The 23,041-nt window shown below is 40.7% G+C and overlaps 2 protein-coding genes across 5 annotated transcripts in view; one reads left to right on the top strand and one right to left on the bottom strand.

Annotated features, from left to right (window-relative positions):
* The window catches only part of GTF2B (general transcription factor IIB), a 32,158-nt gene extending 28,561 nt beyond the window's left edge, over positions 1–3,597 (top strand). The window contains exons 6-7 of the mRNA XM_035121360.3: positions 389–670; positions 3,140–3,597. Of these exons, the coding sequence (XP_034977251.1) occupies positions 389–670; positions 3,140–3,273 (416 nt within the window). The 3' untranslated portion in view covers positions 3,274–3,597. The remainder of the gene's footprint in view (positions 1–388; positions 671–3,139) is intronic.
* A 2,724-nt stretch (positions 3,598–6,321) lies between these two features.
* PKN2 (protein kinase N2) overlaps positions 6,322–23,041 on the bottom strand; it is a 47,523-nt gene continuing 30,803 nt past the window's right edge. For 2 of the 4 annotated variants that reach the window (XM_060276747.2, XM_088673831.1), the window contains exons 7-22: positions 22,554–22,739; positions 21,874–21,983; positions 18,877–19,020; positions 18,703–18,778; positions 18,217–18,388; positions 17,892–18,021; positions 16,477–16,607; positions 16,311–16,386; positions 15,979–16,070; positions 14,723–14,899; positions 13,722–13,784; positions 13,360–13,436; positions 10,581–10,723; positions 10,267–10,374; positions 8,909–8,989; positions 6,322–8,827 (exon numbers count right to left, since the gene is read on the bottom strand). In XM_060276747.2, the coding sequence (XP_060132730.2) occupies positions 8,624–8,827; positions 8,909–8,989; positions 10,267–10,374; positions 10,581–10,723; positions 13,360–13,436; positions 13,722–13,784; positions 14,723–14,899; positions 15,979–16,070; positions 16,311–16,386; positions 16,477–16,607; positions 17,892–18,021; positions 18,217–18,388; positions 18,703–18,778; positions 18,877–19,020; positions 21,874–21,983; positions 22,554–22,739 (1,970 nt within the window). In that variant the 3' untranslated portion in view covers positions 6,322–8,623. Of the gene's footprint in view, positions 8,828–8,908; positions 8,990–10,266; positions 10,375–10,580; positions 10,724–13,359; positions 13,437–13,721; positions 13,785–14,722; positions 14,900–15,978; positions 16,071–16,310; positions 16,387–16,476; positions 16,635–17,891; positions 18,022–18,216; positions 18,389–18,702; positions 18,779–18,876; positions 19,021–21,873; positions 21,984–22,553; positions 22,740–23,041 lie in introns of all 4 variants that reach the window. The other 2 variants (XM_035121355.3, XM_035121359.3) reach the window with 1 other exon arrangement.

The following is a 23,041-nucleotide window of genomic DNA, read 5'->3' on the forward strand; positions in this document are numbered from 1 at the left end:
ACGGCCGAGGACTGTGGCTTGTTCTTAAAATGCTGCTAATTTCTGCATTCCCTACATATTGTGCTTGAGTCTTAATGAAATCGTTCTGTTAAATTAAAACCTGTGCTGTGGTCGAGACCCAACAACTGAATCAATAGCTCTTGAACTGATGCTCACTCCTCAGTGCAATTCCTTGGTGACTTTGAATGGAATGTTTCTCTTAAAAGTGGATGCCAGTTTTGTTGGCTACATAGACTGAGTTACATATTTGTGCTGCGAAAACTTAAACGGAGGGTTATGCTTTAATTGGTAGCAGGGAGAAGGGACTAAGAGAGTTATTATCCTTAACTTATTGCAATCCTGTTCCAGCGTTAATGTTGGTGGTTTTTGTGTTGTTTTCTCGTTTCAGAAATATGTGCTGTCTCCAGAATTTCCAAAAAAGAAATAGGCCGGTGTTTTAAGCTCATCTTGAAAGCTTTGGAAACGAGTGTGGATTTGATCACAACTGGAGATTTCATGTCCAGATTTTGTTCAAATCTGGGTCTTCCTAAGCAAGTCCAGATGGCAGCAACACACATTGCCCGTAAAGCTGTGGAATTAGACTTGGTTCCTGGGAGGAGTCCCATCTCGGTTGCAGCTGCAGCTATTTATATGGCTTCACAAGCCTCCGCAGAGAAGAGAACCCAGAAAGGTAATTACCCCCCCCCCCCCCCGTTAAATTCTAGCTCTGTTAAGTCATTTCTTCAGAAAGAAAAAGAGTAATCACTGATGCAGAAAGCACTATAAGGATCCTGCTTTTGCCATGATTTGGGATGTATAAGTAGCTCAGTAATATGTCACGTGAGTAATTGCCAGGCTAAGAAGCCAGTCTGGTGAGTGTTGAATGAGCACTGGAGAGAGCCAGGTTCAAATCTCTACCTAGCCATAAAGCTTGCTGGGTAATGCTGGGCCACTCAAGTATCTCTTGGCCTAATCTACCTTACAGGATAGCGGGGCATATCTGTGTTGTCTTGAGACCTCTGGAAGAAAGGCAGGATACAAATGTAATAAATAGCTAGGCACACTTTGTGAGCTTTTAATTATTATTATGCTGGCACCTTCATTATACAACATTAGGCACCAGGCAAAAACGTTCCTCTTTAGCCCTTTTAAAATGGGGATGGGGCAGATTATTGGGTGGTTTAAATTTGTATTACCCTGTTTCTCATATTTTAAGACATACCCATAAAATAAGCCATAGCAGGATTTTTAAGCATTCAAGGAATATAAGCCATACCCCGAAAATAAGACATAGTGATAGGCGCAGCAGCAATGCCGGCCACGGCAGGAGGAGGAGGAAAAAAATAAGACATCCCTTGAAAATAAGCCATAGTGTGTTTTTTTGAGGAAAAAATAAATATAAGACATGTCTTATAATATGAGAAACACGGTAGTTATGATGTATTTTTATATTGTGATTTTATGTTGTAACCACCCTGAGACCTGCGGGTATAGGGCGGTATACAAATTAATAATTCATTGCCTTCTAAACCATGGTCTCAAGGCAATTTACACATAAAATAATAAAAAACACAAAACAACCAATATATTTAAAACAAAATTAAAACTCGTAACAAGTGTCCCCCCCCCCAAAAAAATTCAGAACATGTATGTTGTCATGCAGCATTAGAAACATACCTTTTAAGCAGTCTAAATTAAATGTAATCCTCTCTAAAGTCTGGCATTGCCCCTTTTAGTAAGGTGTTCAGTTCCGTCTAGCAAGGTGGCCATTGGTACATCCCTTAAACGGGGAAAGGATGGAAATGCTCATATGTTGACTGATCCAGTTCTAACCATGTGGAAGGCCAAAAGCTCTCTGCAGATCCTTGGAGTAAAGGTTCCTCTCATCTGGGCATGAAAAACTGTAAGAGCTGAATTCATGCCTTGCCAATCAGTCAAGGGCTTTTGAAACAGCTACCAATAATCGAAGTGCTATTTTTTTTCAAAAAAAAAAAACTGTTGATGACAGGCTTCAGGTAATGCAAACAGATGGGGGGGCGTGGATGGCACTGTGATCTAAACCACTGAGCCTCTTGGACTTGCCGATCGGAAGGTCGGCGGTTCGAATCCAAGTGACAGTGAGCTCCCATTGCTCTGTCCCAGCTTCTGAAAACCTAGCAGTTTGATAGCACACCAGTGGCAAGTAGATAAATAGGTACTGCTGCAGCGGGGAGGTAAACAGCATTTCCGTGCGCTCTGGTTTCCACCACGGTGTTCTGTTGTACCAGAAGTGGTTTAGTCATGCTGGCCACATGACCCGGAAAGCTGTCTTTGGACAAACACCAGCTCCCTCGGCCTGAAAGCGAGATGAGCGCCGCACTCCATAGTCGCTTTTGACTGGACTTAACCGTCCAGGGGTCCTTTACCTTTACCTAATACAAACAGAACAGCAGGTCCAGCAAGCAGACAAAGTCAGGGATGTTTTGCTCTGCTAACCTAAATTTCTACATGAACTTCTTTATTGAAAGCAAGTTGGTCTCTCTCTCTCTCTCTCTCTCTCTCTCTCTCTCTCTCTCTCTCACACACACACACACACACACACACACACACACACTGAAGGCAGTGGCACCTGGAGTAAAATCCCATTTGATGGAAGTCCAGTCCCAATGAGAGGGTCATGGGGGATGGAAGGTGCATCTTCAGGTATTCAGGATGCGGCTTGCTTAAGATAGGGATGGAGGACCTGTGGCCCTTGGATAGGGTAAAGACTCCAAACCCCATTCTGCCCCAGCCAGCCTGATGCAGAATGGGGCATTAAGGTCCAGTGACATCTAGTTACCCATCCCTGATTTAAGGCCTTAAGAGATGAACACCTGCACTTTGAATTGGACCTGGGTCTGATTGGTAATAAATGACCATATCCAAGTGCAAGTGCAGTGTGAGCTCTGATTGGCTGCCCCGACAAAATCATATTCTCCCGTCTTTCTATTGTAGTACTACATTGCTCCTGAGAAGCTTTGAGATTTTTACTGAAAGCGGCCTTTTAAAGGTTGTTTGTTTTACATTGTCTGAAGCTGAGCACCAGGAAGAATTGGAGAAACTGCAGGTTGTTTTTTGGAAACACTCTAGCCTTGTAACTCTACTTGTCAGTTTAACTTGTCTGCCTTGGGTTTCGTTTCAGAAATTGGAGACATTGCCGGAGTAGCTGATGTTACAATCAGACAGTCATATAGGTTGATTTATCCACGGGCTCCTGATCTTTTCCCAGCGGATTTCAAATTTGATACCCCAGTGGACAAACTGCCACAGCTGTGAATTTCCAAGGGTACATCTATATCCCACAGAGGTTTTGATTTTGACTTAAAAGCGATATGTATAAAAACGGTACTGTTGAGCCTTCAAGTTGCGGAACTGGTATAACTATGTGAAAAAGCCTGAGGAGTCAGAGCACACATTCCAGGTGTAAACAAAATAATTTTGTGGCATTTTTTTATGTATATATTAGTGAAAGTAAGTATTTAACAGCCATCAATTTCCTATTGTATGTACTTAGATTTCTTTCATAGAGATCTTGGTTGTTGTTTTTTTGGAAAATAATTCAGATTCTAATTCCTGAATAAACTGTTTTCCAAAAACCTATACTCTTCTGCAAGTTTCACTGTGTGTGTGTGTGTGTGTGTGTCTGTCTGTCTGTCTGTCTGTCCTAAATAAATATCAACTTGGAGCATACATCATCTTTTGAAATTCTTCAGTTCCTATTCAAGCATTTTTATATTGTTGCCCAAGAACTATTATTTTGGTTAAATGCAAGGTATATTATGGGAAGTTTCAATCCAGAGTGAACATACAATATGTGTAACATTTCTGCAAGCATTTGAGCTACGACTCACCTGATTTGATTTCTGCTGCTTCTGCTTGTGGTGGTCTGGATGCTGTTTAGTCTCTGATAGGAGGAAGATTTCTCCTATTTCTTGTATGAGAACAGGAGACTCTGCCATCCTTTTCCCCAGGACACAGGTATGTTGTCCTGTTAATAACTAACTGAACTCTAGTACTTAAAATAGGACTAGCCCAATAACCCTACCAACAAGCCACTTTAAAAGGGACCCTTGTCAGTCTGGGAACTAGGGAGCAGCCAGATGAATTAAAATTGATTCACCTTCCTTGTTCCCTTGGCTGTGGCCTAGATTTCCAGGCATACTAATGACTACTACAGAATATAGGAAGGGCAGTCTGGCCACACGAGGCTACTACCCCCATCCTGACATCTGTAGATGCAGTGCTATCAATCTTGTAATGTAGTGCATGTAAAACAGACTCAAGGAATGATTTAATTCAAGCCTTTTTTCAGTATTGCCAAGGTGGGGCACAATGTAATCAGCTGAGAAACATGATAAAAGGTTAAATAGGGGTGTGCATTGGCACTGCATACAGTAAACCCACAGTTTGTGTGCATTTAACTTGTGTGCATTCAGATTTATGGAAAAAATTAAAAGGGGCAGAAAGTGGGTGGAGTTCTGGGAAACATTATTTTGGCAATCCCACCTGCCATTGAACCCAATGGGTTTTGACTATACACTATTTTGGCTTTAGGTGTGGTGGATTCCCCAGAACATAAGCCCTGTGTAAATTGCAGGATTGCTGTATGAATTACAGGGTGATGTGGGGGGGAAATTCTCACAGCTATGGCTCAGCTCCAGCCAAGAGTCAGGGATTATGGAAATTATAGTATGACATCTGGAGGCCCACGGGTTCCCCACCCCTGCTTGTAAATAGGTAAGCAGTGAAGACTACTTAAAAGTTTCAACTTAACCTGGTTATGACTAAATGTTTGTGTGAAGTACAGAACCAACCACTCCAGACGATGAGGAGCAGAACTTTTAGCAGTTCTGCCCTTTCCAGGCCTAAACATAGACTGATGCAAATTAAAAATAGGGCCTTTTTGTCCCTTGAAACCATCAGTCTGATTTTGCAGGCTGCTAGGTCAGGGCTATTTTTGTTTCCTTGCTGCTCCAGCAGCATTCTTAAGCCAGAATAGTATGAGGGGAGGAGCTGATGAGAAGTACAAGTTTAAGTAGATCTTGGATCAGCTCAACACCAAGCCTTGCCTCTGTACATTGAAAAAACAAAACACACATCTCAAATCTTAATCATGGTATGCAACCTTAACTGGATTCTTAGAGCCAGGTTCTGATGTTGAGTGCGGTAAGGCTGGAGTCTTGACTGTCATCTTAGGGACATCACATAGCTTTCACTGCCTCTGCTGTGGAATGGGCAGGGAAATTCAATCCTCAGCAACCAGTGCCTTAGATGATATGTGCCCCGTGAGAAATGTTAATACAATCTGCACCATCACAACATCTGTCAGAAAGATGTTCCCAAGTCCACTACCACTATGTTCTCTTGCCTAGCATGGGGTTTCCATAGGTGTAATCCTCCAGGAAGCCCTTCTACAATATCAGTTACATCCTGCTTGAGCACTAGAATAGTAGTTGCCTTGTAGGAGGCATAAGCAGACTCGGCCCTCCAGATGTTTTGGGACTACAACTCCCATCATCCCTGACCAATGATCCTGTTAGCTAGGGATGATGGGAGTTGTAGTCCCAAAACATCTGGAGGGCAGTGTTTGCCTGTGCATGCCTTGTAGGCTCTGTACTTTGAACTAACTGTCCATTATTATAGATGCAGAAAAAGTTGTTACTCCTCTGCCTACCACCATGAATAGCGGTCTGTCTGTCTTGGACATGACTGATCAGATGAGGTCCATAAGAACTCCTATAGAGCCCCTTGCTTTTCACGTTGAGGGGGAAGGGAGATTTTGGGATCGGGGCACGTCGGTGCTTAATAGCTGCAACTTATTTAAAGGGGTTGCCTTGCAGCAGTTCATGAATACATTCCATGCTTTTTAAAAGAACCATGCAGACAAACTGGGCAGTGTGGGTCTGTGTCATACCCTCCCTGAAGGACCGCAGTATCAAGAGTGGGTTTCTGTTAGAACTTGGGGGTGCCTAGATTTCTTCAGCTTCTGCATTAACCTTCGTAGGCAAGTAAAACTGGATTTAACAACTGAATTTGAGCTCCAGTGCTTGAATGAAATCCTTTTAAGGAACCATAATTCAGATAGCCTGTTGCCTCCCCCCACTCTCCAATTCTCACTTAAGGGTGTGTCGGTGTGGGTGTAAGAAACCAAGTCAACATTTAAAGCAAAAAACATACCCTCTAACTACCAGTACAACTGTTAAATGATTATATATGCAGTTGTGTAGGTTGCTTTGACGCTATGGTACCACAAGGTTACTGACAGAGGACCAGAAAATGAGACTTTTTACGCACCCCTGAAAGAAAAGGGTAATTCAAACCAAGTTCTAAACACAATTTTTATCTAAAGATCAAAAAGCAAGATTATAGGATTCAAATCAGTAAATCATGTTTTCATATACAAATTTCACTATTTAAACTTTAATTTGATAGTTAACTGCAAGACAGTTTGTAGTATGACATTGTTAAAGGCACATTTCATTTTAATGCATAGTGTACCATTCTAAAATAACCTAATTTCTTTACAAAGTGCTTCAGCAGCCACATACAAGTATAGCAAAATATATTTACAATCTAGAGTTTAAAATCTTAATTTGCCTAAATATTTAAAAAACTAGATAAAATTAGTGCTTTCTTTCAGCTTAACTGCGTGAACATACCCTGCCTCTAAATTTTTTTTTGAATGATTTGCTTAGATTACAAAACATTTCTGTACAAGATGTACTTACAAAAAAAGAGAAAGGGTTTTTTTTCCTGTAGGACTTTAAATTTGAACCACCCTTTTGGGCCCAGCTGTCTGTAGCTCTAATTTGGGAGTATAAATGAATAGCCGACTGTAACTCAGGTGTGTAGTGTTTTGTATTTAATTGTGATACAGCTATTTGAAGTGGAAGAGAAAAAGCATTTCCTCCCCAAGATGCTAATTTGCTATTTGTTTTTTTTAAAAAAGAATTACAGGTTAGACATTTCATGATTTGATTTTTTTGTTTAGTCTTTTACCATTGTTCTTTGTGGACACACTTACATGTACATTATTCTAATGAACCCGTTACATATGCTTCAAAGTTCAGGCAATGAAGGCAACACCTTCGGGTAGCACTGTCTTCACTCCAACCCACATGGTTATGTGGCTGCCATTTATCTTTCATGAAACCAGATTCCAGCGCAGTAAGTCTGTGTGGATTTAAACATCACACAACACACTTTTGATCTTGGGCATGCTGAGTATGAGCCTGATGACAAACCAATTTTAATAATCTAAGGAAAGCAGAACGTTGTTTTCCACAAACAGACTTAACCTTTTAGAAAACTACGTAAGTCTGAAAGGAGCACACACAGTATCTGGTCAAAGTCATTTTAACTTTTCAAGGTACAGCATAGTGTTAAGAGGCTTAAAATATACAGGTTTTATCAAAAATATTTATACATTCTCTTAAAACATATTGCTTTAACCCTTATTCTCAGTAATTGTCAATGTAGATTCTGGAATTCAGTGGCCTTGAAATGTATACAAGCATGTTTTCCCCCATTAAATCTGGATTTAACAATACATTCACCTAGCCACTGGACAATGCTAAGGGAAGTGGTAAAGTTAATTTATATGCTTGAAACAAAAATATACTATAACTTCCAAATATACATGAACATGGCATGTATACAGTGAAGATCCTCATTCTTTAAAGATGATATGGCAACACCAAATCAGCAAATGTAAGATGAACGAGATAGCCAGAGACACAGATTACCTAAAATAACATATCAATGGAGTTAGTGTGGAAAAGACATAACTTCCAAGAGTACAAAACAGTGATTGCATCTGGGGGAATGCATACATTAGAAATGTTCCTGATTTAAGACTGGAGAGACATTCTTACTCATTACATTCTTCATATCTGCTGGTTATAGAAGTTAAAAGGCAAAAATTGTTTGGCAATGCTTTGGTAAACTTCTTAGGACTGATCTTCTCTTTTTAAGAATGGAAGCACTTATACTGTTCTCCTATAGGTAAGGCTTTTAAACATTTCCCCCCCCAATAAATACCATAGAAAGTTTACAAAACAAGGCATCAGTTCTTAATCCTCATTCCCCCCCTCCCCTAAAAAAAATCAAGACAACAGTGTGCTTAACAGTCATCAGGTCAATGTTTTTTGGAGATTACTGTAACTCTTTTTTAAGGACAAGACACATTTTGCCTTCCTTCTTCCCTCTAATCGCTGAGTAGATGGTTATCAGTCTAGCTCAGTATCTGGTTGCTAATCCTGCTTAAGGCAGGTCTTTTTGCAATGTTTTCTGCTGCAGAAGAGTAAAGATACAGTACAAGTGTGCCCATGTGAGAGTGGAACACAGCCTATACCTGCCAGGTCAAGCTTAAAGAGCTGCACAGAATAGCTTTCCAGTGCTCAATATTTTTTTTCTTTTAAAAAAAAATATACAAAAATGAGGTCACACCTCATGTGTAATAAAAACGGTCCTTTTTCCAAAATCTTCATGTGATTCAAAAAAGTCGGAAGCTACAGGCAGCACAGAGAACAATCCAACAGCTGGTATTCTCAAAAGGAGGGAAGGAGTGGGGCGAACGCTGTTCTGATGAGCCAGTCTGCTAGGATTTCACAGTGTCTCAAAAGAATTAACACCAATCAGCAATGTAGTCAAAGTCTCTGAACATTTCCTGCTGGTCTTCTGAAAGTATCCTAGGCTCCCGGGGTGGAGTGAGAATAGGTGCTTCTGAGGTAAATTCGTCATCAAAATTGCTGACGTCTTCTCTTCCTCTTATGATCGGGACAAAAGGAGGCTTCATTTTCTTGGCAAGCAATGCATTCCAATCGATCAACTGCAAAACGAAAACACCTAGTTAAAGTCCCTGCTTCTGGCTGCTCCCAGATTGCACCCAGGCTTTTCACTTCGCACTCACCCGGAAAAAGTGATGCCTCTTGACATCTTCAGCATCTTTCTCTCCAGCGCCGAGGCGCCGCTCTGGGTTTCTCCTCAGAAGCTGAAACGGTATCAAGAACCTTTTGTCAGTAGCCTGCAGGAGCACAGCGTTCCTGTTAACAATTTCCTGAGCCATGTGAGTTCTTTGAAAAAGCATGATATAAATATGAAGGATAGTCATTAAAAAAATAAATAAAAGCGCACCAGGTTCCCCAGTTAGGACAGCAAATAGCACTGGGAACTTTAGAGAAGAAAGCGAAATGGTTGCCTTTGCTTTGATTAGTTCATAAATTTAAAATTCTTGCTGGTTTGCTGAGGCTCAAACGGTGGTTCTGACAGTTATATTTCAAGCAAAACTACTGACATCAGTGTCGTGACAGAATTGGTTTCCACCCGTTATTAGCAGCATCATAGAGTCCCAAGGCAGTTTACAGAAGAACAAATTAAATAACAAATATAATCTGAATGAATGAATGAATAAATAAATAAATAAAAGCACAATGACAATCCCCAGAAAAACCCAACTTGCCATCTTTAAAAAGACAAGGCATGAAACCACGCACTTTTTTCAGTTTCCCTTACAAGAGATGGCTAGTAATACAACTACTCACTCACAGCAGCAGACTAATGACATCATCTCCCATGCAATCAATCCCCACTCCCACAGACAAACAGAAAAGCCAATACACAAAAAGAGTCTCCAATTGTTTTGTCAAAGGAGAGATAGGAGCTCAAGTTCTAGGGATTCCATGATCCAGAATGTAGGGTCTCTACTGAGTCCAACTACCACTCTCTCCTGCTACAAAATTAAAAGAACCCTCGCTGCTGCTTTGCTTATCTCCAGGGACATCATAAGCTGGTGTGTTAACTTTTTATACAGCTGTGGTTGCTTTCTCAGGTGCGCCAGTAAAAAAACACCAAAGTCCTCCTGACTCATAAGTAGTACCAATCCTACCAGTGAGTAAAATGGGTGGCTCACCGGTGACCCTCCAAGATGGATGTTGCTGGACTACAAAACCCATCATCCCTGACCACTAGCCATGCTGGCGGACAGGTGGATGGGAGCTGCAGAGAAACCTGGAAGGTTTAGTCGCCCATGGAGCGACTGTGGGTCCTACCCAACAGGCATGGGGCATACTTCTGGGGAGGCTAGGATATTACTAGTATCAGCAAGCCACACTTTTATTTGAGAACTAAATAGCATTTGACGTAAAGTGAACTTGAGAAATGTACGTAGCAAATAAAAACATGGACCTTAAAATGCTTTGCTTTCCCTTACACACGTGGCTAAACAAATTAAGAAGGAATGAAACAAGCCCGCGAAAAGTACCACCTTACCCTTCTCATTATTGAGATGGCCTCTGTAGAAAGGAACCGAGGATATCTTACTTCATCATTTACAATACTGTCAAAAACCTCTTCTTCATCATCTCCTGGGAAGGGAGACTGGAAGGTGGGGGAGAGATAGCAATAAGAATAATTTCCAGAAACTGAATTTTCATTGATACATTCTCTTAATAAAATTCAAATTTAACCAAATAAGTGAAAAGAGTGAGGGATTCAACAGAAACCTACAGCCAGCAGCTCTTTTCAATTTTATTTGCTGTTCACAGATGAATAAAGGAAACAGTTTTACATTTTGTGAAGCTTACCTCACCAACCAGCATTTCATAGATGAGCACACCAAGACCCCACCAGTCTACAGCTCTTGTATAGGAAGTTTCTGTCAACACTTCTGGAGCAAGAAATTCTGGAGTGCCACAGAATGTACTTGTCCTGTCACCAAAACCCATTCCTGCAACAATTACACGTGTTTAGTTTTTCGACTATGAGCCTTTCACCTTTCCATTTTTAAACTGGTGGGATTCTTACACAACAAGAACCGTATAGAATGACATGAACAACACTGCATGTTTTTGCCTGTTCTACCAACTCCATCCAAATTCTGAAAGCTGAATAAGGATAGGCACTTTTTATTGCAAAGTAGAGTTGGTGGTTTTGAACTCCAAATGTTCAGCCAATTATTTACAACTGGTAACCATGGTCTTGCAGAAAGACAGAGAAGATAAAGATTTATTAAGCCTGGAATCCTAGGCTCACTTACCTGAGATTAAGTCCTAAAGAACATAAGGCCTACTTCTGAGTAGACTTGTATAAGTTTGCACTCTAAAGCATTTACAGAGAATGTTTATTTTCTTATCTAACACTATAAAATACTAGGCATTTCGTTTTGCCTCTAAAATAAGCAAACTATGAAATATGACTTTTCTTTTAAAGATTTCCTTCTTAAGCACAGTGAAGCCAAGGTATGTATTCAACAACCCTTAAAAAAAGCCAACAGCTTAATGCCATTTACATACGCTAGACAGAATTTTTGCCAGTGGCAACAACTCATTTAAGAAGGGTGTGATGTGAATTCTGTGCCAAATTTTACAAAAGGGCAAGAGCAAGCAGGTATTCAAGAACTTCTTGATTGTTAATAAGGAAGTATTTTGACAGTACACAAAAGGCATGCATATTTTTCCCCTTGCATTTTTCATTGGTGAAACTATGTTGTCTGTAGGTAGGTCAAATTTGAATTTCCAAGTGGTAAAAAATAAACCTTGGCACTCTAATTAGTTGTAAAAAAATCCTCTCTCCTATGGCAAAAGTCCCATTTAATTGCTCCATCTTGCCACCTGTACAGTGCTAGAAACTCAGATATGAAAGCTAGGAGCTAAATGGCACCTTATGGGGACAACAATGTCTAGGCCCGCTTTTTTATAACAAAAATACAAAGCTGAAAATGAACTGCAGCTAAAATCTTATGTTCATTTTTCACATGGTCTAGTCCTTCCCCTGCCCACCTCCCTAATATTCTTAGAGGGTCTCTTCTCCAGTCTTCAGAGAGTGCTGGAAGTGGGGAGGCAGAAAAAGGTCCTCCTTTCCTTCCACTGCAGTTTTAATCTGAAATCTTACTGCACCCAGAGCTCAGAAACTGCTTGCCCTAATGAAATTTTATGTCACAAAATGCGCCTAGAACAGTAGGAGTTTTGAACACTGCACCTGTGTCTGATGCAAGACTGCATCAAGGTCACAAAGACTGTGCAGAAATCCACCGAGTATCTACCATCTAGTTCTTGGAAATATGTCACCTGGGTCTAATAGCATTTGGATGGAGGGTTGTGTATGGCAACAATAATGTATTCCTAGATACAACTTGTTCATGTGGTCAATAACTCTAATGGTTTTAAGAAAGCGCAGAAAACAGGACCAGACAAAGCAGAGCTATATACTTTCCCCCCACTTTCTCTGATGGGGTTTCTAGGACAAACCAGCAGTTTCTAACTTTAGCAAAAAGTGCAAGCATTTTGAAATGCTAACAGCTCTTCTTAAGATCATGTGTCTTGTCATTAAAAATGCAAAGATTGCATTGCAGCCAGCAGGTGAGCCTTTGTGAAGCAAATTCCCAATGTATTTTGCAGTCTGAACCTAACTTGGGCCCCATGGAGTTCAGTAGAGCTTACTCCCATGTAAGTGTGCTGTAATCTTAGTTTAAAGAACAGTTGGAAATAATGTAATTGGTATACAGTAGATTTCCCTCCTTGCCCACCCTATGCTTTGTGTCAAAAATGTTTTATTTTTCTCAGTAAGACTTTCTGGGTCATTCTGAGGGTCCTATGATGATTTGCTGGGGGTGATATTAAAAAAAACAACCCACCAAAAACAAAGGAAAAGGAATATACAATAAAAACATAAAGCAAACCACTGAGTATAGCTGTTCTAAATGCTTTGGACAGAACATTTTATTGATCTAGCTGGAAAGTTGTTTATGACAGTAACTTTAGCCAATGAAAACTGATGCCACAAAAAGTGCTAGTTTTTAAAGCTCTGTTTTGAAAGACATGTCATCTTTCATTTCTTTTGCAATAAATTCTTTCAAAATTACCATAGGCTTTTTACCATGCAATCCGATACATGCCTACTGACATATTAGTACCACTGTGTTTAATGGGACTTACTTTGAGGTTAGTGTGTGGTGTAGGATTGAACCCTTATTGGTGAAAACTCACATTTTGGAGTTTTTACCAGAAGGTTCCAAATAATGTTGCTAGGCAGGCACAGAATTCTTTTTTTCGGGGACTGCCCAGAGGCCATGGCAAAGAGCTACTCTAAATCTGTTATTTGTTTAATTGATTTAAAGAGGGGGGAAAATTCGCATGTTCATTAACAATGCCTCCCCCAACACCATATGGAAGAGAGCAGAAATGTCTCTAATCCACAATCTGTGCAGAATGAGAATGAGACAGGGTGGGGGGAGCGAGGGGAGAGGTGGAAAGGGGAAGTGGAGGGGGCTACCACTTTTAATCTGAGGCAGTAATTGACAAAAGTGGGTTGCAAATTCCCGACTGCTATTCTAAGCCACTGAGAAATACTGTTGAAAAAGCTTACCCTCTTTGCAGAGGCCAAAGTCCGCTATTTTCACAAAACCTTCTGTATCCAGCAACAAGTTGTCTAGCTTTAAATCTCTGCAGAAAAGAAAGAAATTAAAAACAACTCATTCTGACCATGAATGGAGACAAATTATACAAGGAAAGTATTAGCTGCAAATACTCAAAATTGTAATCCTTTCTGAATTTAAGATGTTTGGAAGCGGCATGCAGGTTTGTGTAAACACCCAATGCAACTGTGTTCCTCTTTGCCACGTGCAAAGAGGAGGTAATATTGTTAATGTATCCGAGCAAACATGGTATATAAGGCAAACGTGTAAGTATGTGAAATGAAACAAAAATCTAAATCTTATGCAAACTTACCGATAAACTATCTTGTGCTCATGTAAATATTGCAGTCCAAGAACCACACATGCAGCATAAAACCTGTTTGTAAAGAAATATAAAAGAGGTGAGAACTGACATGTTGCATTTTTTATACTCCTACAAAGGTTAACTTTTGAGAAACAGGCGACCAGAAAAAGTTCAGAGCAATGTTCAGTACCACCAGAGGAGTCTTTTCAGGCTACTTTATTTTGAATATGGGTTTCTAAGTTTTTAATTAAAAAGAGCACCACACCTAAGTAGCAGAGGACATGTTTGCATGCAGCAGGTCACAGGCTCAACCTGTGGTTCACCAGTTCAAAAGGAACAGGTAGATGGCAGGCAGTGGGAAAGGCCTGGGACCCAGTGGACCATACTGGGTTAAACAGGACAGTCTGACCCACTATAAAGGTTGCTGCCTGTGCTCCTCAAAAAGTATAATACCGGCATCTATGTCATGAACCTCTACCTGGCAGGTATCAGCGAGCGAAATACAACTATAGCAGCTCCCTTGATGAAGCAGGTGTGCATGTTAGGATACTGCCTGTCAACTGAAAGTCCTGTTGTAGCCAATTACACCCCCCCCCCCCCGGCAGTCAGAAAGGAATGGCCTAGGCCTAAATCCATCAGGATGCCATACAAGCCCGACCTAAGCTCTGCCGGCTTCCATTAGTTCTACACAGATTTCACTAGCATAAGTCAACTGGGTGCAGCAGCTGCATGCCATGTGCATAAGGGATGTACGATACAACATTTATAAGCTGGTGTAGGCACATCTTCTCAGCAGCAAAATTTCCTCTCCCTTGCAGCTAGGGTGCATGAGATTAACCACAGTTAAGACTCACTAGGGTTTCCTTTAAACCAAGTTCTGAAACATGAGGTGGCTCCCAACTATTTAGCAGGGGAAGAGTGTTACTATGTCTTATTGGCCCGGCAGAGTATTCTCATACGGCAAGCACCAAACCCAACTTATTTACGCCACAGCCTGAAATGATACTTACACTGCTCTAGGTTCGGAAAAGACATCTGTGTGTATATGCATCATGAGGTCTCCTCCAGCGGCATACTCCATTACGAAGCACACATGATCGTTGGTTTGGAAACAAGCAAAGAGGTTCACCAGAAAGGGATGCCTTACGCTGTTCACAGTTTCAAAAATTCGCTTTTCACACATGAGGCTGAAAGCAGAATGTTTTATGAGGTTGAATCAACTATTTATTTTCATTACATGGGTGACAGCTCCAAGAAGAGATACATGCACAAAATCATAAGAGCTGGAAGCAGCCCCATGGGTCATCCAGTCGAACCCCCCTGCCATGCAGGAATATGCACCCAAACAGGGATCAAACCCAAGTCCTTGTCTTTATCGGCACCATGCTCTAACCCGCAAGGTGAAAGCCTAACTGCAATGAGGCCACTGTAACTGCAGGCTTCCAACAGAAGTACTGAACTTAAAGCAATTAATACCGTGGACTCTCAGGTTACGTACTGCTCTGGATACATAATCTTCAGGTTGTGAAAGCGGCAAACCTGGAAGTGTATTCTTCTGGATTTTGCTGCTCGCGCATGTGCAGAAGTGCTCTATTGTGCCAAGTGTGTGCACAGAAGTGGCACCTCTGGTTATGAATTCTTTGGGGTGCGCATGGACCCCTGAAACAAATTAAATTCGTAACCAGAGGGTCCACTGTAATGGCAGTGACCCATAGGTAGCAAGTTCTGAATATGCGGTAAATGACAACAGTGGTAATATGTGGTAAATGACAACAGTGCTGAGTTCTTGCAACTACTAATATGATAAGATTTTTTTTAAAAAAAATCACAGCAGCTTAACAATGAATGACGAACAGATACACAATATATGCATGCCCTTGTGCAGAGAGAAGGAAAGAGAGAGAGAAGGTTGACAGGGATAAAACCCAAGGACAGGCTGGGCACTATTTCTTAGTGACCCAAGCACTCACTGTCATCCTACATTTACTTGTAATTATGTTCTACCGGAGATGCCTCCATGTATGTGTGTTTAAGGATCAGCTTTCAAAATCTGGCAATTACAGCAGCCCATGATCAAGATCTAAAGAGCTGCACAACTAGTTTTTTACATCAACGTGGCTTTGAGTTTGAGTTCTGAACAGTGGCACCATCTTCTAAGACCCAAAACATGGAAAACTGCTTTTGGGTTATATAGCAGGATCATAACATGCCCTGTTATAAAAAATTGTCACATTCAGATTTAACGACACCTGTCCTTCACACTGACCTGTCTACTTCATCACGAGCAACAATGTCTCCTTTCTTTAAGGCTTTAATGGCAAACATTTCGTTTGTATTCTTATATTCAGCCAACAGGACCTGAAACACAATATAATACTCAATTTGCATGCTTTCCATTACATTTTATGTTCCAAACTTGCAACTGTTGTGTATACGTTTAAAAAGCTTGCTTCAAATCTGCGATAAATCAACAAGCATATTACTGAGCACATACTGAAATGCAACAGGCAGCTGCAAAGGGAAGTGGGCTAAGAGGAAGGAAGGGGGAAAACAAGATGTGGAAAGAGACAATATTGTAATTTTAGCTGTCAAACATACCTTTCCAAAGTGTCCTCTACCCAGTACAGCACAACACCGGAAGTCTTGCAAATTGAATTGAAATCTCTGTTGTATTCTGAAATACAGCAATTTAAAAAAGTAAACAACAATTTCTACTCAATATTGGGTGGAGTTATACATCATGTTAACATAAAAGAGGACTTACCTTCTATCTTCGGGCTCTCGTATATTATATTCTATATCAGAATTTGAATTTTGAGTCTCGCAAATAATTTCCGGCTGAAGTTTGGGGACAAAATTATTTCTGTCATTCTCAAAATCAAATGTTTCTGCATCCTGTGAAATGTGTAGAAGAAAAAAAATCTGAAGATTTAAAAAAACAAAAGTTGCTAGAAATTGGAGAAGAGTAATGTTACAGCAGTACGTCTTAAATTTAGAATTGTGAAATTCAAGGTTGATGCAAATGCCTTTTAATGAGTCCTAGAGAAACTATTTCTATTTGCTAAACCTCTTGCACCGTTTGTGATAGGACTTGCAGAGACAACACAGAGGAACCCGGTCTAAGAACTGGTTTAAGAACTGCTATCATATAAGCTACCTTACACAAATTCATGTTTCTCACATAAATGAAGTTGAAGAAGAATAAATAAACCCTCTTCCATGTATTGCTGGGACACCTGCAATCAATTCTTCCTAGCCAAAGGCAACCTGGCATACAAGCATTTCTAAACCTGGTTTAAGAACACATTTAGATTTTGATTGTTTAATTTATATACCGCTTAGTATGTTACAAGTATCTCTAAGCGGTATACAAAAAACTGAAGCAACAACAAACAACTTAAACAAAACACAGTTACATACAAAATGTTACATTAACACAAAGTTGCTAAGATATACAAATCAATATCCATTCATTTGCCTCAACCTCTGGGTTCTCACCCAGGGTCCAAGCAAACTCTCCGCTCACCCACAAGAGTCTCACAACATTGATCTTCAAGTGCTTGAAAAGGGACTGCAAGATTCTTTATTAGGAGACAAGACTACTACTTTATGTATTTGAACAATCCCAAGCAATGTGCCAGGGACTTAGGGGGACCCTGTTTAGAATGCCATCTTTAGAGGGAGGGAAGAAACACAAGGAGCGAGGCCTTCTCAGTGAAACATGTCAGTGTCCATCCCTGCTTATTTTAAGAAGTCTTAACAAATGTTTATTGGTTTGGCAGGGTTTTCAGAACCTGTGAGACTTGTTGATCATTAAATGCTTGTTGACAGTTCTCTGGTTAAGTTCTAACTTCAAAAACTTCTTTGGTCAACTATCTACTACCTCAAATGCTAGTATGGTGCAAATGAGTTTTTGCAGTTCAGCAGTCATTTAAAAGGAGAGGTCATGACCCGATTATAAGAACACTTTAAGCTATTATGCAACTCGGTTGAGAAAACTACAAACGGAAAGATCAGCTGCAGAACACTTTGCATTGCAACCAATTATGAAAAAGTAAAGACGTCGATAAAACAACAACAAATCAAGAACACAAGCTGTGCTATTTGTAGGTCGCATTTCTCACAAACCTAGACACAACAATTTGTGCTATTGTTTTAAATCTATATTAGAAGTCTTGCCTGAGTGGGTGTAGGTGGAGCCTTTGGCTCAGGTGAAGGTTCGCTAATTTCTCCAAGGGAAGACGCACGTGGAGGAGTATGTGGGGGTTCGGGTTCAAGTTCAAACACCAGTTTGGCTACAGGGGAGTCACTTAAAAGAAAGCAATTCACTTTGTAAGCATGGCAACAATTTAGGAAAATTAAAAAAAATACTTCATGCTGATTGATACTTTTCTGTTTTTAAAACCGGAAGAAGGAAATTCAAGAGGAGTAAATAGGCTTGTGTTTCCTTCTACATCACAGGAGTTTTGCCATATAAGCCTGCTTAAGCATCTCAGCCACTTACCTAGTTGGTGATCTTAATTCAGGAATGTGCGCATCAACTCCTGCAACTGCAGAAGGCACAGCTTGAGGGCTGAAGGTGCCAGTATGATTTACTGTAGGAATAGCTCTTCTCACAAGCCTTCCCCAAGTGGCAATATTAATATTCATTTGAGGAGCTCTGAGAAATGTTTTGCCTGTGGTTAAAGAAAACAGAGCACAAGTAATCTTTTTACTTATCACCAAAAGCTATAATTAAAAGAGAATTCATATTCATTAGTTTATTATTTGTGATGAATAAACTGAACATGTCACATATCCCACATTTTCCTGCTTTTTTTTTTTACAAACAGATTTCACTATTGAAAGCCCTATCTGCAATTTCTAAACAAATATTTTTACATGAAATTCTGATGTTTGGCATCAGCATCCTTTTCAGTTAACTTTCAATAATATAAGCCTGTACTGTATTAAGATTAAGCTACAGCACCGAATCAATGAAATCTGTTACCTTGCTGCTTGGAGAAAATCTTCTTTTGCCTTTGAAGTTTTGGTCTTCTTTCAATAACTGGATTAAAAAATGTAACCTGCCAATTCAGACAAGATGTGTTAAATCGCAAAACAATGAATCTTGGAAATTATTCATGGCCTTTATATAATTTTCTTTTAAAACTTTGGCACTTACCTCTGCAAATAGAGTACCCTGGGGTTCAAGATAGAGACACATTCCATGTCGCTGGTTGTCTAAGAAATCTGCTAACCTCAGAAACTTCACCGCACAGAGAGATCTCCAATCGCGCCAATAAACAGAAATTTCTAATTCACGTGACTGAAGGGATTTAAGGAGGAGGAGACAATGTTAATTTGTGCAGCTGCTACAATTCTAAAGACTGTATCCAATACACTCATTCCGTAAGTGCAAGTGTTTATGCTTGTGCAATGGAACTTCCCCCGTAACCTCCTCCATTCCCTGCCCAAATCTGCTCTGGAGGATTGGGCAAAACCCCAGAAAAGATTGGGGGGGGCATGGGGGAAGAAGAAAGGGGAATTCCGCTACACAAGTGTAAATCCTTGCACTAACAAGATTAGTTTCTTGGTGCTACATTCCATACAAGTGAATAGTATACACGTTCCCTCTCCAGCACCACCTCACCATGGGAGCTGGTGACTCTGGCATGCAAGGGAAAGCACACTACTGACGCTGCATACATGTTTCACTTATTTCATATGAACTGGCCAGGAAGACATGCCTATAAAAGAATGGGCATTAACAAGGGACCAGAAGCATTCCATAGGAACACAGAAAGCTACCTTATATCTTGTCAGACCAGGGGTCGGCAAAAATTTTGTGACTTGGGCCAGTTCATGGTCCCGCAGCCACTATTTCTGGCGCGCCTTCCGGCACGAGGAGACATGCACAGCTTCCCATTGGCTGCAGCAGCTTCCTGCAGCTAATGGGAAGCTGGCCAGCGTCATGGAAGGCGGACCCTGTTCTGCTCTGTGCCAGTAAAGCGCGGCGCACGGGAGCCAACCGAGCAGGCGGCGGGGGTGCCCGACTAGGCGGCAGGGGTCCATGGGCCGGTTAAATGACCCTCATGGGCTGCTTGTGGCCCATGGGCCTTAGGTTGCAGACCCCTGTGTCAGACCATTAACCTGTTCAAATCAGTTTTCTCTACACTTGACTGGCTGTGGACCTACAGGGTTACAGGCAGGGATCGATCCGAGCCCCTCAAGATACTGGAAACCAAATGAACCTGTGTTGTACCACCGCTGCACCTTGCCCCCCCCCCCAACTGCAACAGTGCTCAGGGTGAACCTAGGGTTTTACAAGGCCCTTTGTAAAGCATGTTCCTATTTAAAATGGCTACAATCAAAACACCCGCATAGAGAGTCTAATGCAGTCCATGTTATGAAAGATGAAACATGAAAATATATAGCTTTACAAGGCGACATTCTAGCCTTGCAGAACCACTTGAAACAATACCCATACATGCAGAACAAACACTACAGGTAGCTTAATTCAGTGCGGCACTAGGTAGGCTGAAATGGAACGATTTACTACTGGCAGTCACAGTGGAGGATAAAAGGAAACTCCTGCAACTTCTGTAATATATAGCCTGGGCAACAGTGCCGAAGGGAAGAACACTCTGGCCTCTGCTGTCCGTAGGGGACCAAGGGTCACCGAGAGGTTGCACCTCCTGCCTCCCAGGAAGAACAGCATGCAGAGGGGGAGTTCAGCCTGTCCCCATCCATCAGTCAGAGAAGGAACAGCTGAAGGGAGCTAGATTCCCTCCTCCCTGCCAGAATGAGCACTTGGCTCCACACGTCAATTGCTCTGGGACCACAAAGCTCAAGGGAAGCTTTGGGCTACTGGGAGGCTGCACCTCTTGCCTCTCAAGAGCATGGTAAAGACCAACATGGCCCCCTCCTTGCTTTTCCCTTTTGCATCATCTCTATCATATTGTGAACATGCAGGCTTTTATTTTAAATAATTGTACACCACTTAGAACCTTTTAGGCATTTCTGTAAGTGTTTATTGACAACAACAACAACAAACAACAAAGGAGAATCGGACACAGGTAATTTTTCTGTTTCAATTCACAAATATAAACAGGCTCTCCCAATCTCCACAAAATCCTCTGCTATCATTGGATCCTATTAAATGGAACAATTTTCCGTTATCAGAGTGCTTCAAGCCATCTCCATTTACTAACTTGCATTGTTTCTGCCTAAGGAAACAAATGGTCTGCATGTGTGAATTTACCCCAACACTCAAGACCACCTTCATGGGACGTATTCATTCCAGAAAGTTAAAAAATATTAACAAGTCTTCAGTTCAGTGCTTAAACTGCACTGATTTCAAAGGAATTTAAAATACACTTCTGTTGCCCAGACATTTTAGCTTAAATCTCTTTCCTGAAGAAAGAATTAGTTGGGATATTAACTTCAAAATCAGTTCAATTGATGTAATGTTTTTTTAAATATATAATTGATGGGCTGTATTTTTTTAAAAAATATATTCTGGAAGAATATGGTATATATTTAACTTTGGAAGAAATCTTATTCATTAGCCAAATGTCAGTTTCCTTTCACCCTCTCACATTAAAGCAAATGGCAGACTGTGAAAATAGCAAGTGAAGAATTTTGTTGTTGTTGTTATTTTAAGAATAATTGTTTGACTTTTTATAAAACTTTATTAGCTAGATCTTAGAGCTTTGTTGTTTTCCAGTCTATCTACTTTCAGGTCTATTGAAATAATTTATCTAACCAGAGGAAATACTGTTTATCACTCATTAAAATCTACATTCGCTCTTAACTTCAGCCTCAAGAAACTGACAGATAAGAGCCATAAATCACCAATAGTGGGGGATTTATTAAAAAATACAGAGACTTAGAATCCTATAGGATGGGATGAACTTCTGCTTATGCAAGTGCCCTCTCAAATTTTTGCTGACTCCTCCAGTCCCCTTGCTGCAGATTTCAGTGCCTCATAACATCCTGTTTCAAGTAATACCCCAGAACTCGGAACTGGATTTTCAAGGACCAGCAGGAGCAGGGCAGCAACCCCCCCCCCAAGAAAACTTCAGATCCAAGCCAAGACCTCTCCGTGTATATATACAGACAAATAAACGTAAAATTACCAAGTTGGTATTCACTGTTAACACAATAAAGAGGTCCTTACTCGGTCTAGCTCCAGTGTAAATTTCTGATCCCATGACTGATTGGAAATAGGCTTCCAGCTAGTTTGATCAACCACCGTATTGTCCAACTTCAAAACAGCACAGATTTCATCTGCAAGAAAATTACACAAACTCAGCTTAGAACTTTAAGAGGATTTTCAGGGAGTAAAACAAGCAAAACATGCAAGAACTGGTTATGTGTCTGGAATGGAAAAGCAAATACAAACATTATGAGCTGCAAGAATCTATGGCCATTGTTAAGTTTACGATTATTTTAAACGTTGAAGTTTCCCAATCCATTGTGAGTGGGGTTCAACCCTTCGCTGATAAAGGACTTGGCACTGGTGACAGTATTCCCTCCATCTTTCTTCACCAATGTGCCTGGCAGTGGTGATGGAAGCTGGTACCAGGGCTCCTTCCCTGGAATGCTTCAGCAGTGTCTTACATGGCAGCACCCCCAAGCCAGTGTACTTTTCAAGCTGCTTAATATTTTTTAGGATTCATGCTCCTATTCCGAAACAGGCAACTTGTTCAAGACCTCAGCCTGAATGATCTGATGTGCTTGAGTATACCCCTGTTAAGTAGTACTACTATTAACCCAATTTTACATGTATTTACGCTTACTAAAAGGCTTCATGAAAGTGTTTTCTGAAGATAAAAGCAAAGTTAAAATGTACTGAACTGGACAAATCATCCGTTTTCAGGAGGTTCCGACTACTCCCACTTTTACTTTTGCTTGTTCGGCTCATGAAAGATGATCTGGCTTCACTTGGACTCCATCCAGGTAGAGTAATGGATGTGGCTTTTGATCGACCGGGGACATTCTCCAAAATATCTTGGCAGCCCATGAGCCTAACTTCCAAAGTACCTAAAATGAGATCAGATTGCCTTGGCTCATATTCCTAGCAAAACACCAGCTTCAGCAAATACAAATAGCTCATGAATGGTAGTAGGACAGAAAACTCACAAGCTTTCAGTCTTGTGGAGACGATCTAATAGCACGAACCTTATTTTTTAGCTAGCCACAATGAAAGAGCTACATCACACAATGTCCATGGAAAAATAAACATACATATATATGGGTGGCACACCTTCACAAGTTTTACAGCACTATCCATGCCTTTCGAAACATACATTTGTTTTCATACATCACCCCTCTCAATGTGAGGC

This window comes from Zootoca vivipara, chromosome 7, assembly GCF_965207765.1.
Source record: "Zootoca vivipara chromosome 7, rZooViv2.hap1.1, whole genome shotgun sequence".
Classification (NCBI taxonomy): Eukaryota; Metazoa; Chordata; class Lepidosauria; order Squamata; family Lacertidae; genus Zootoca; species Zootoca vivipara.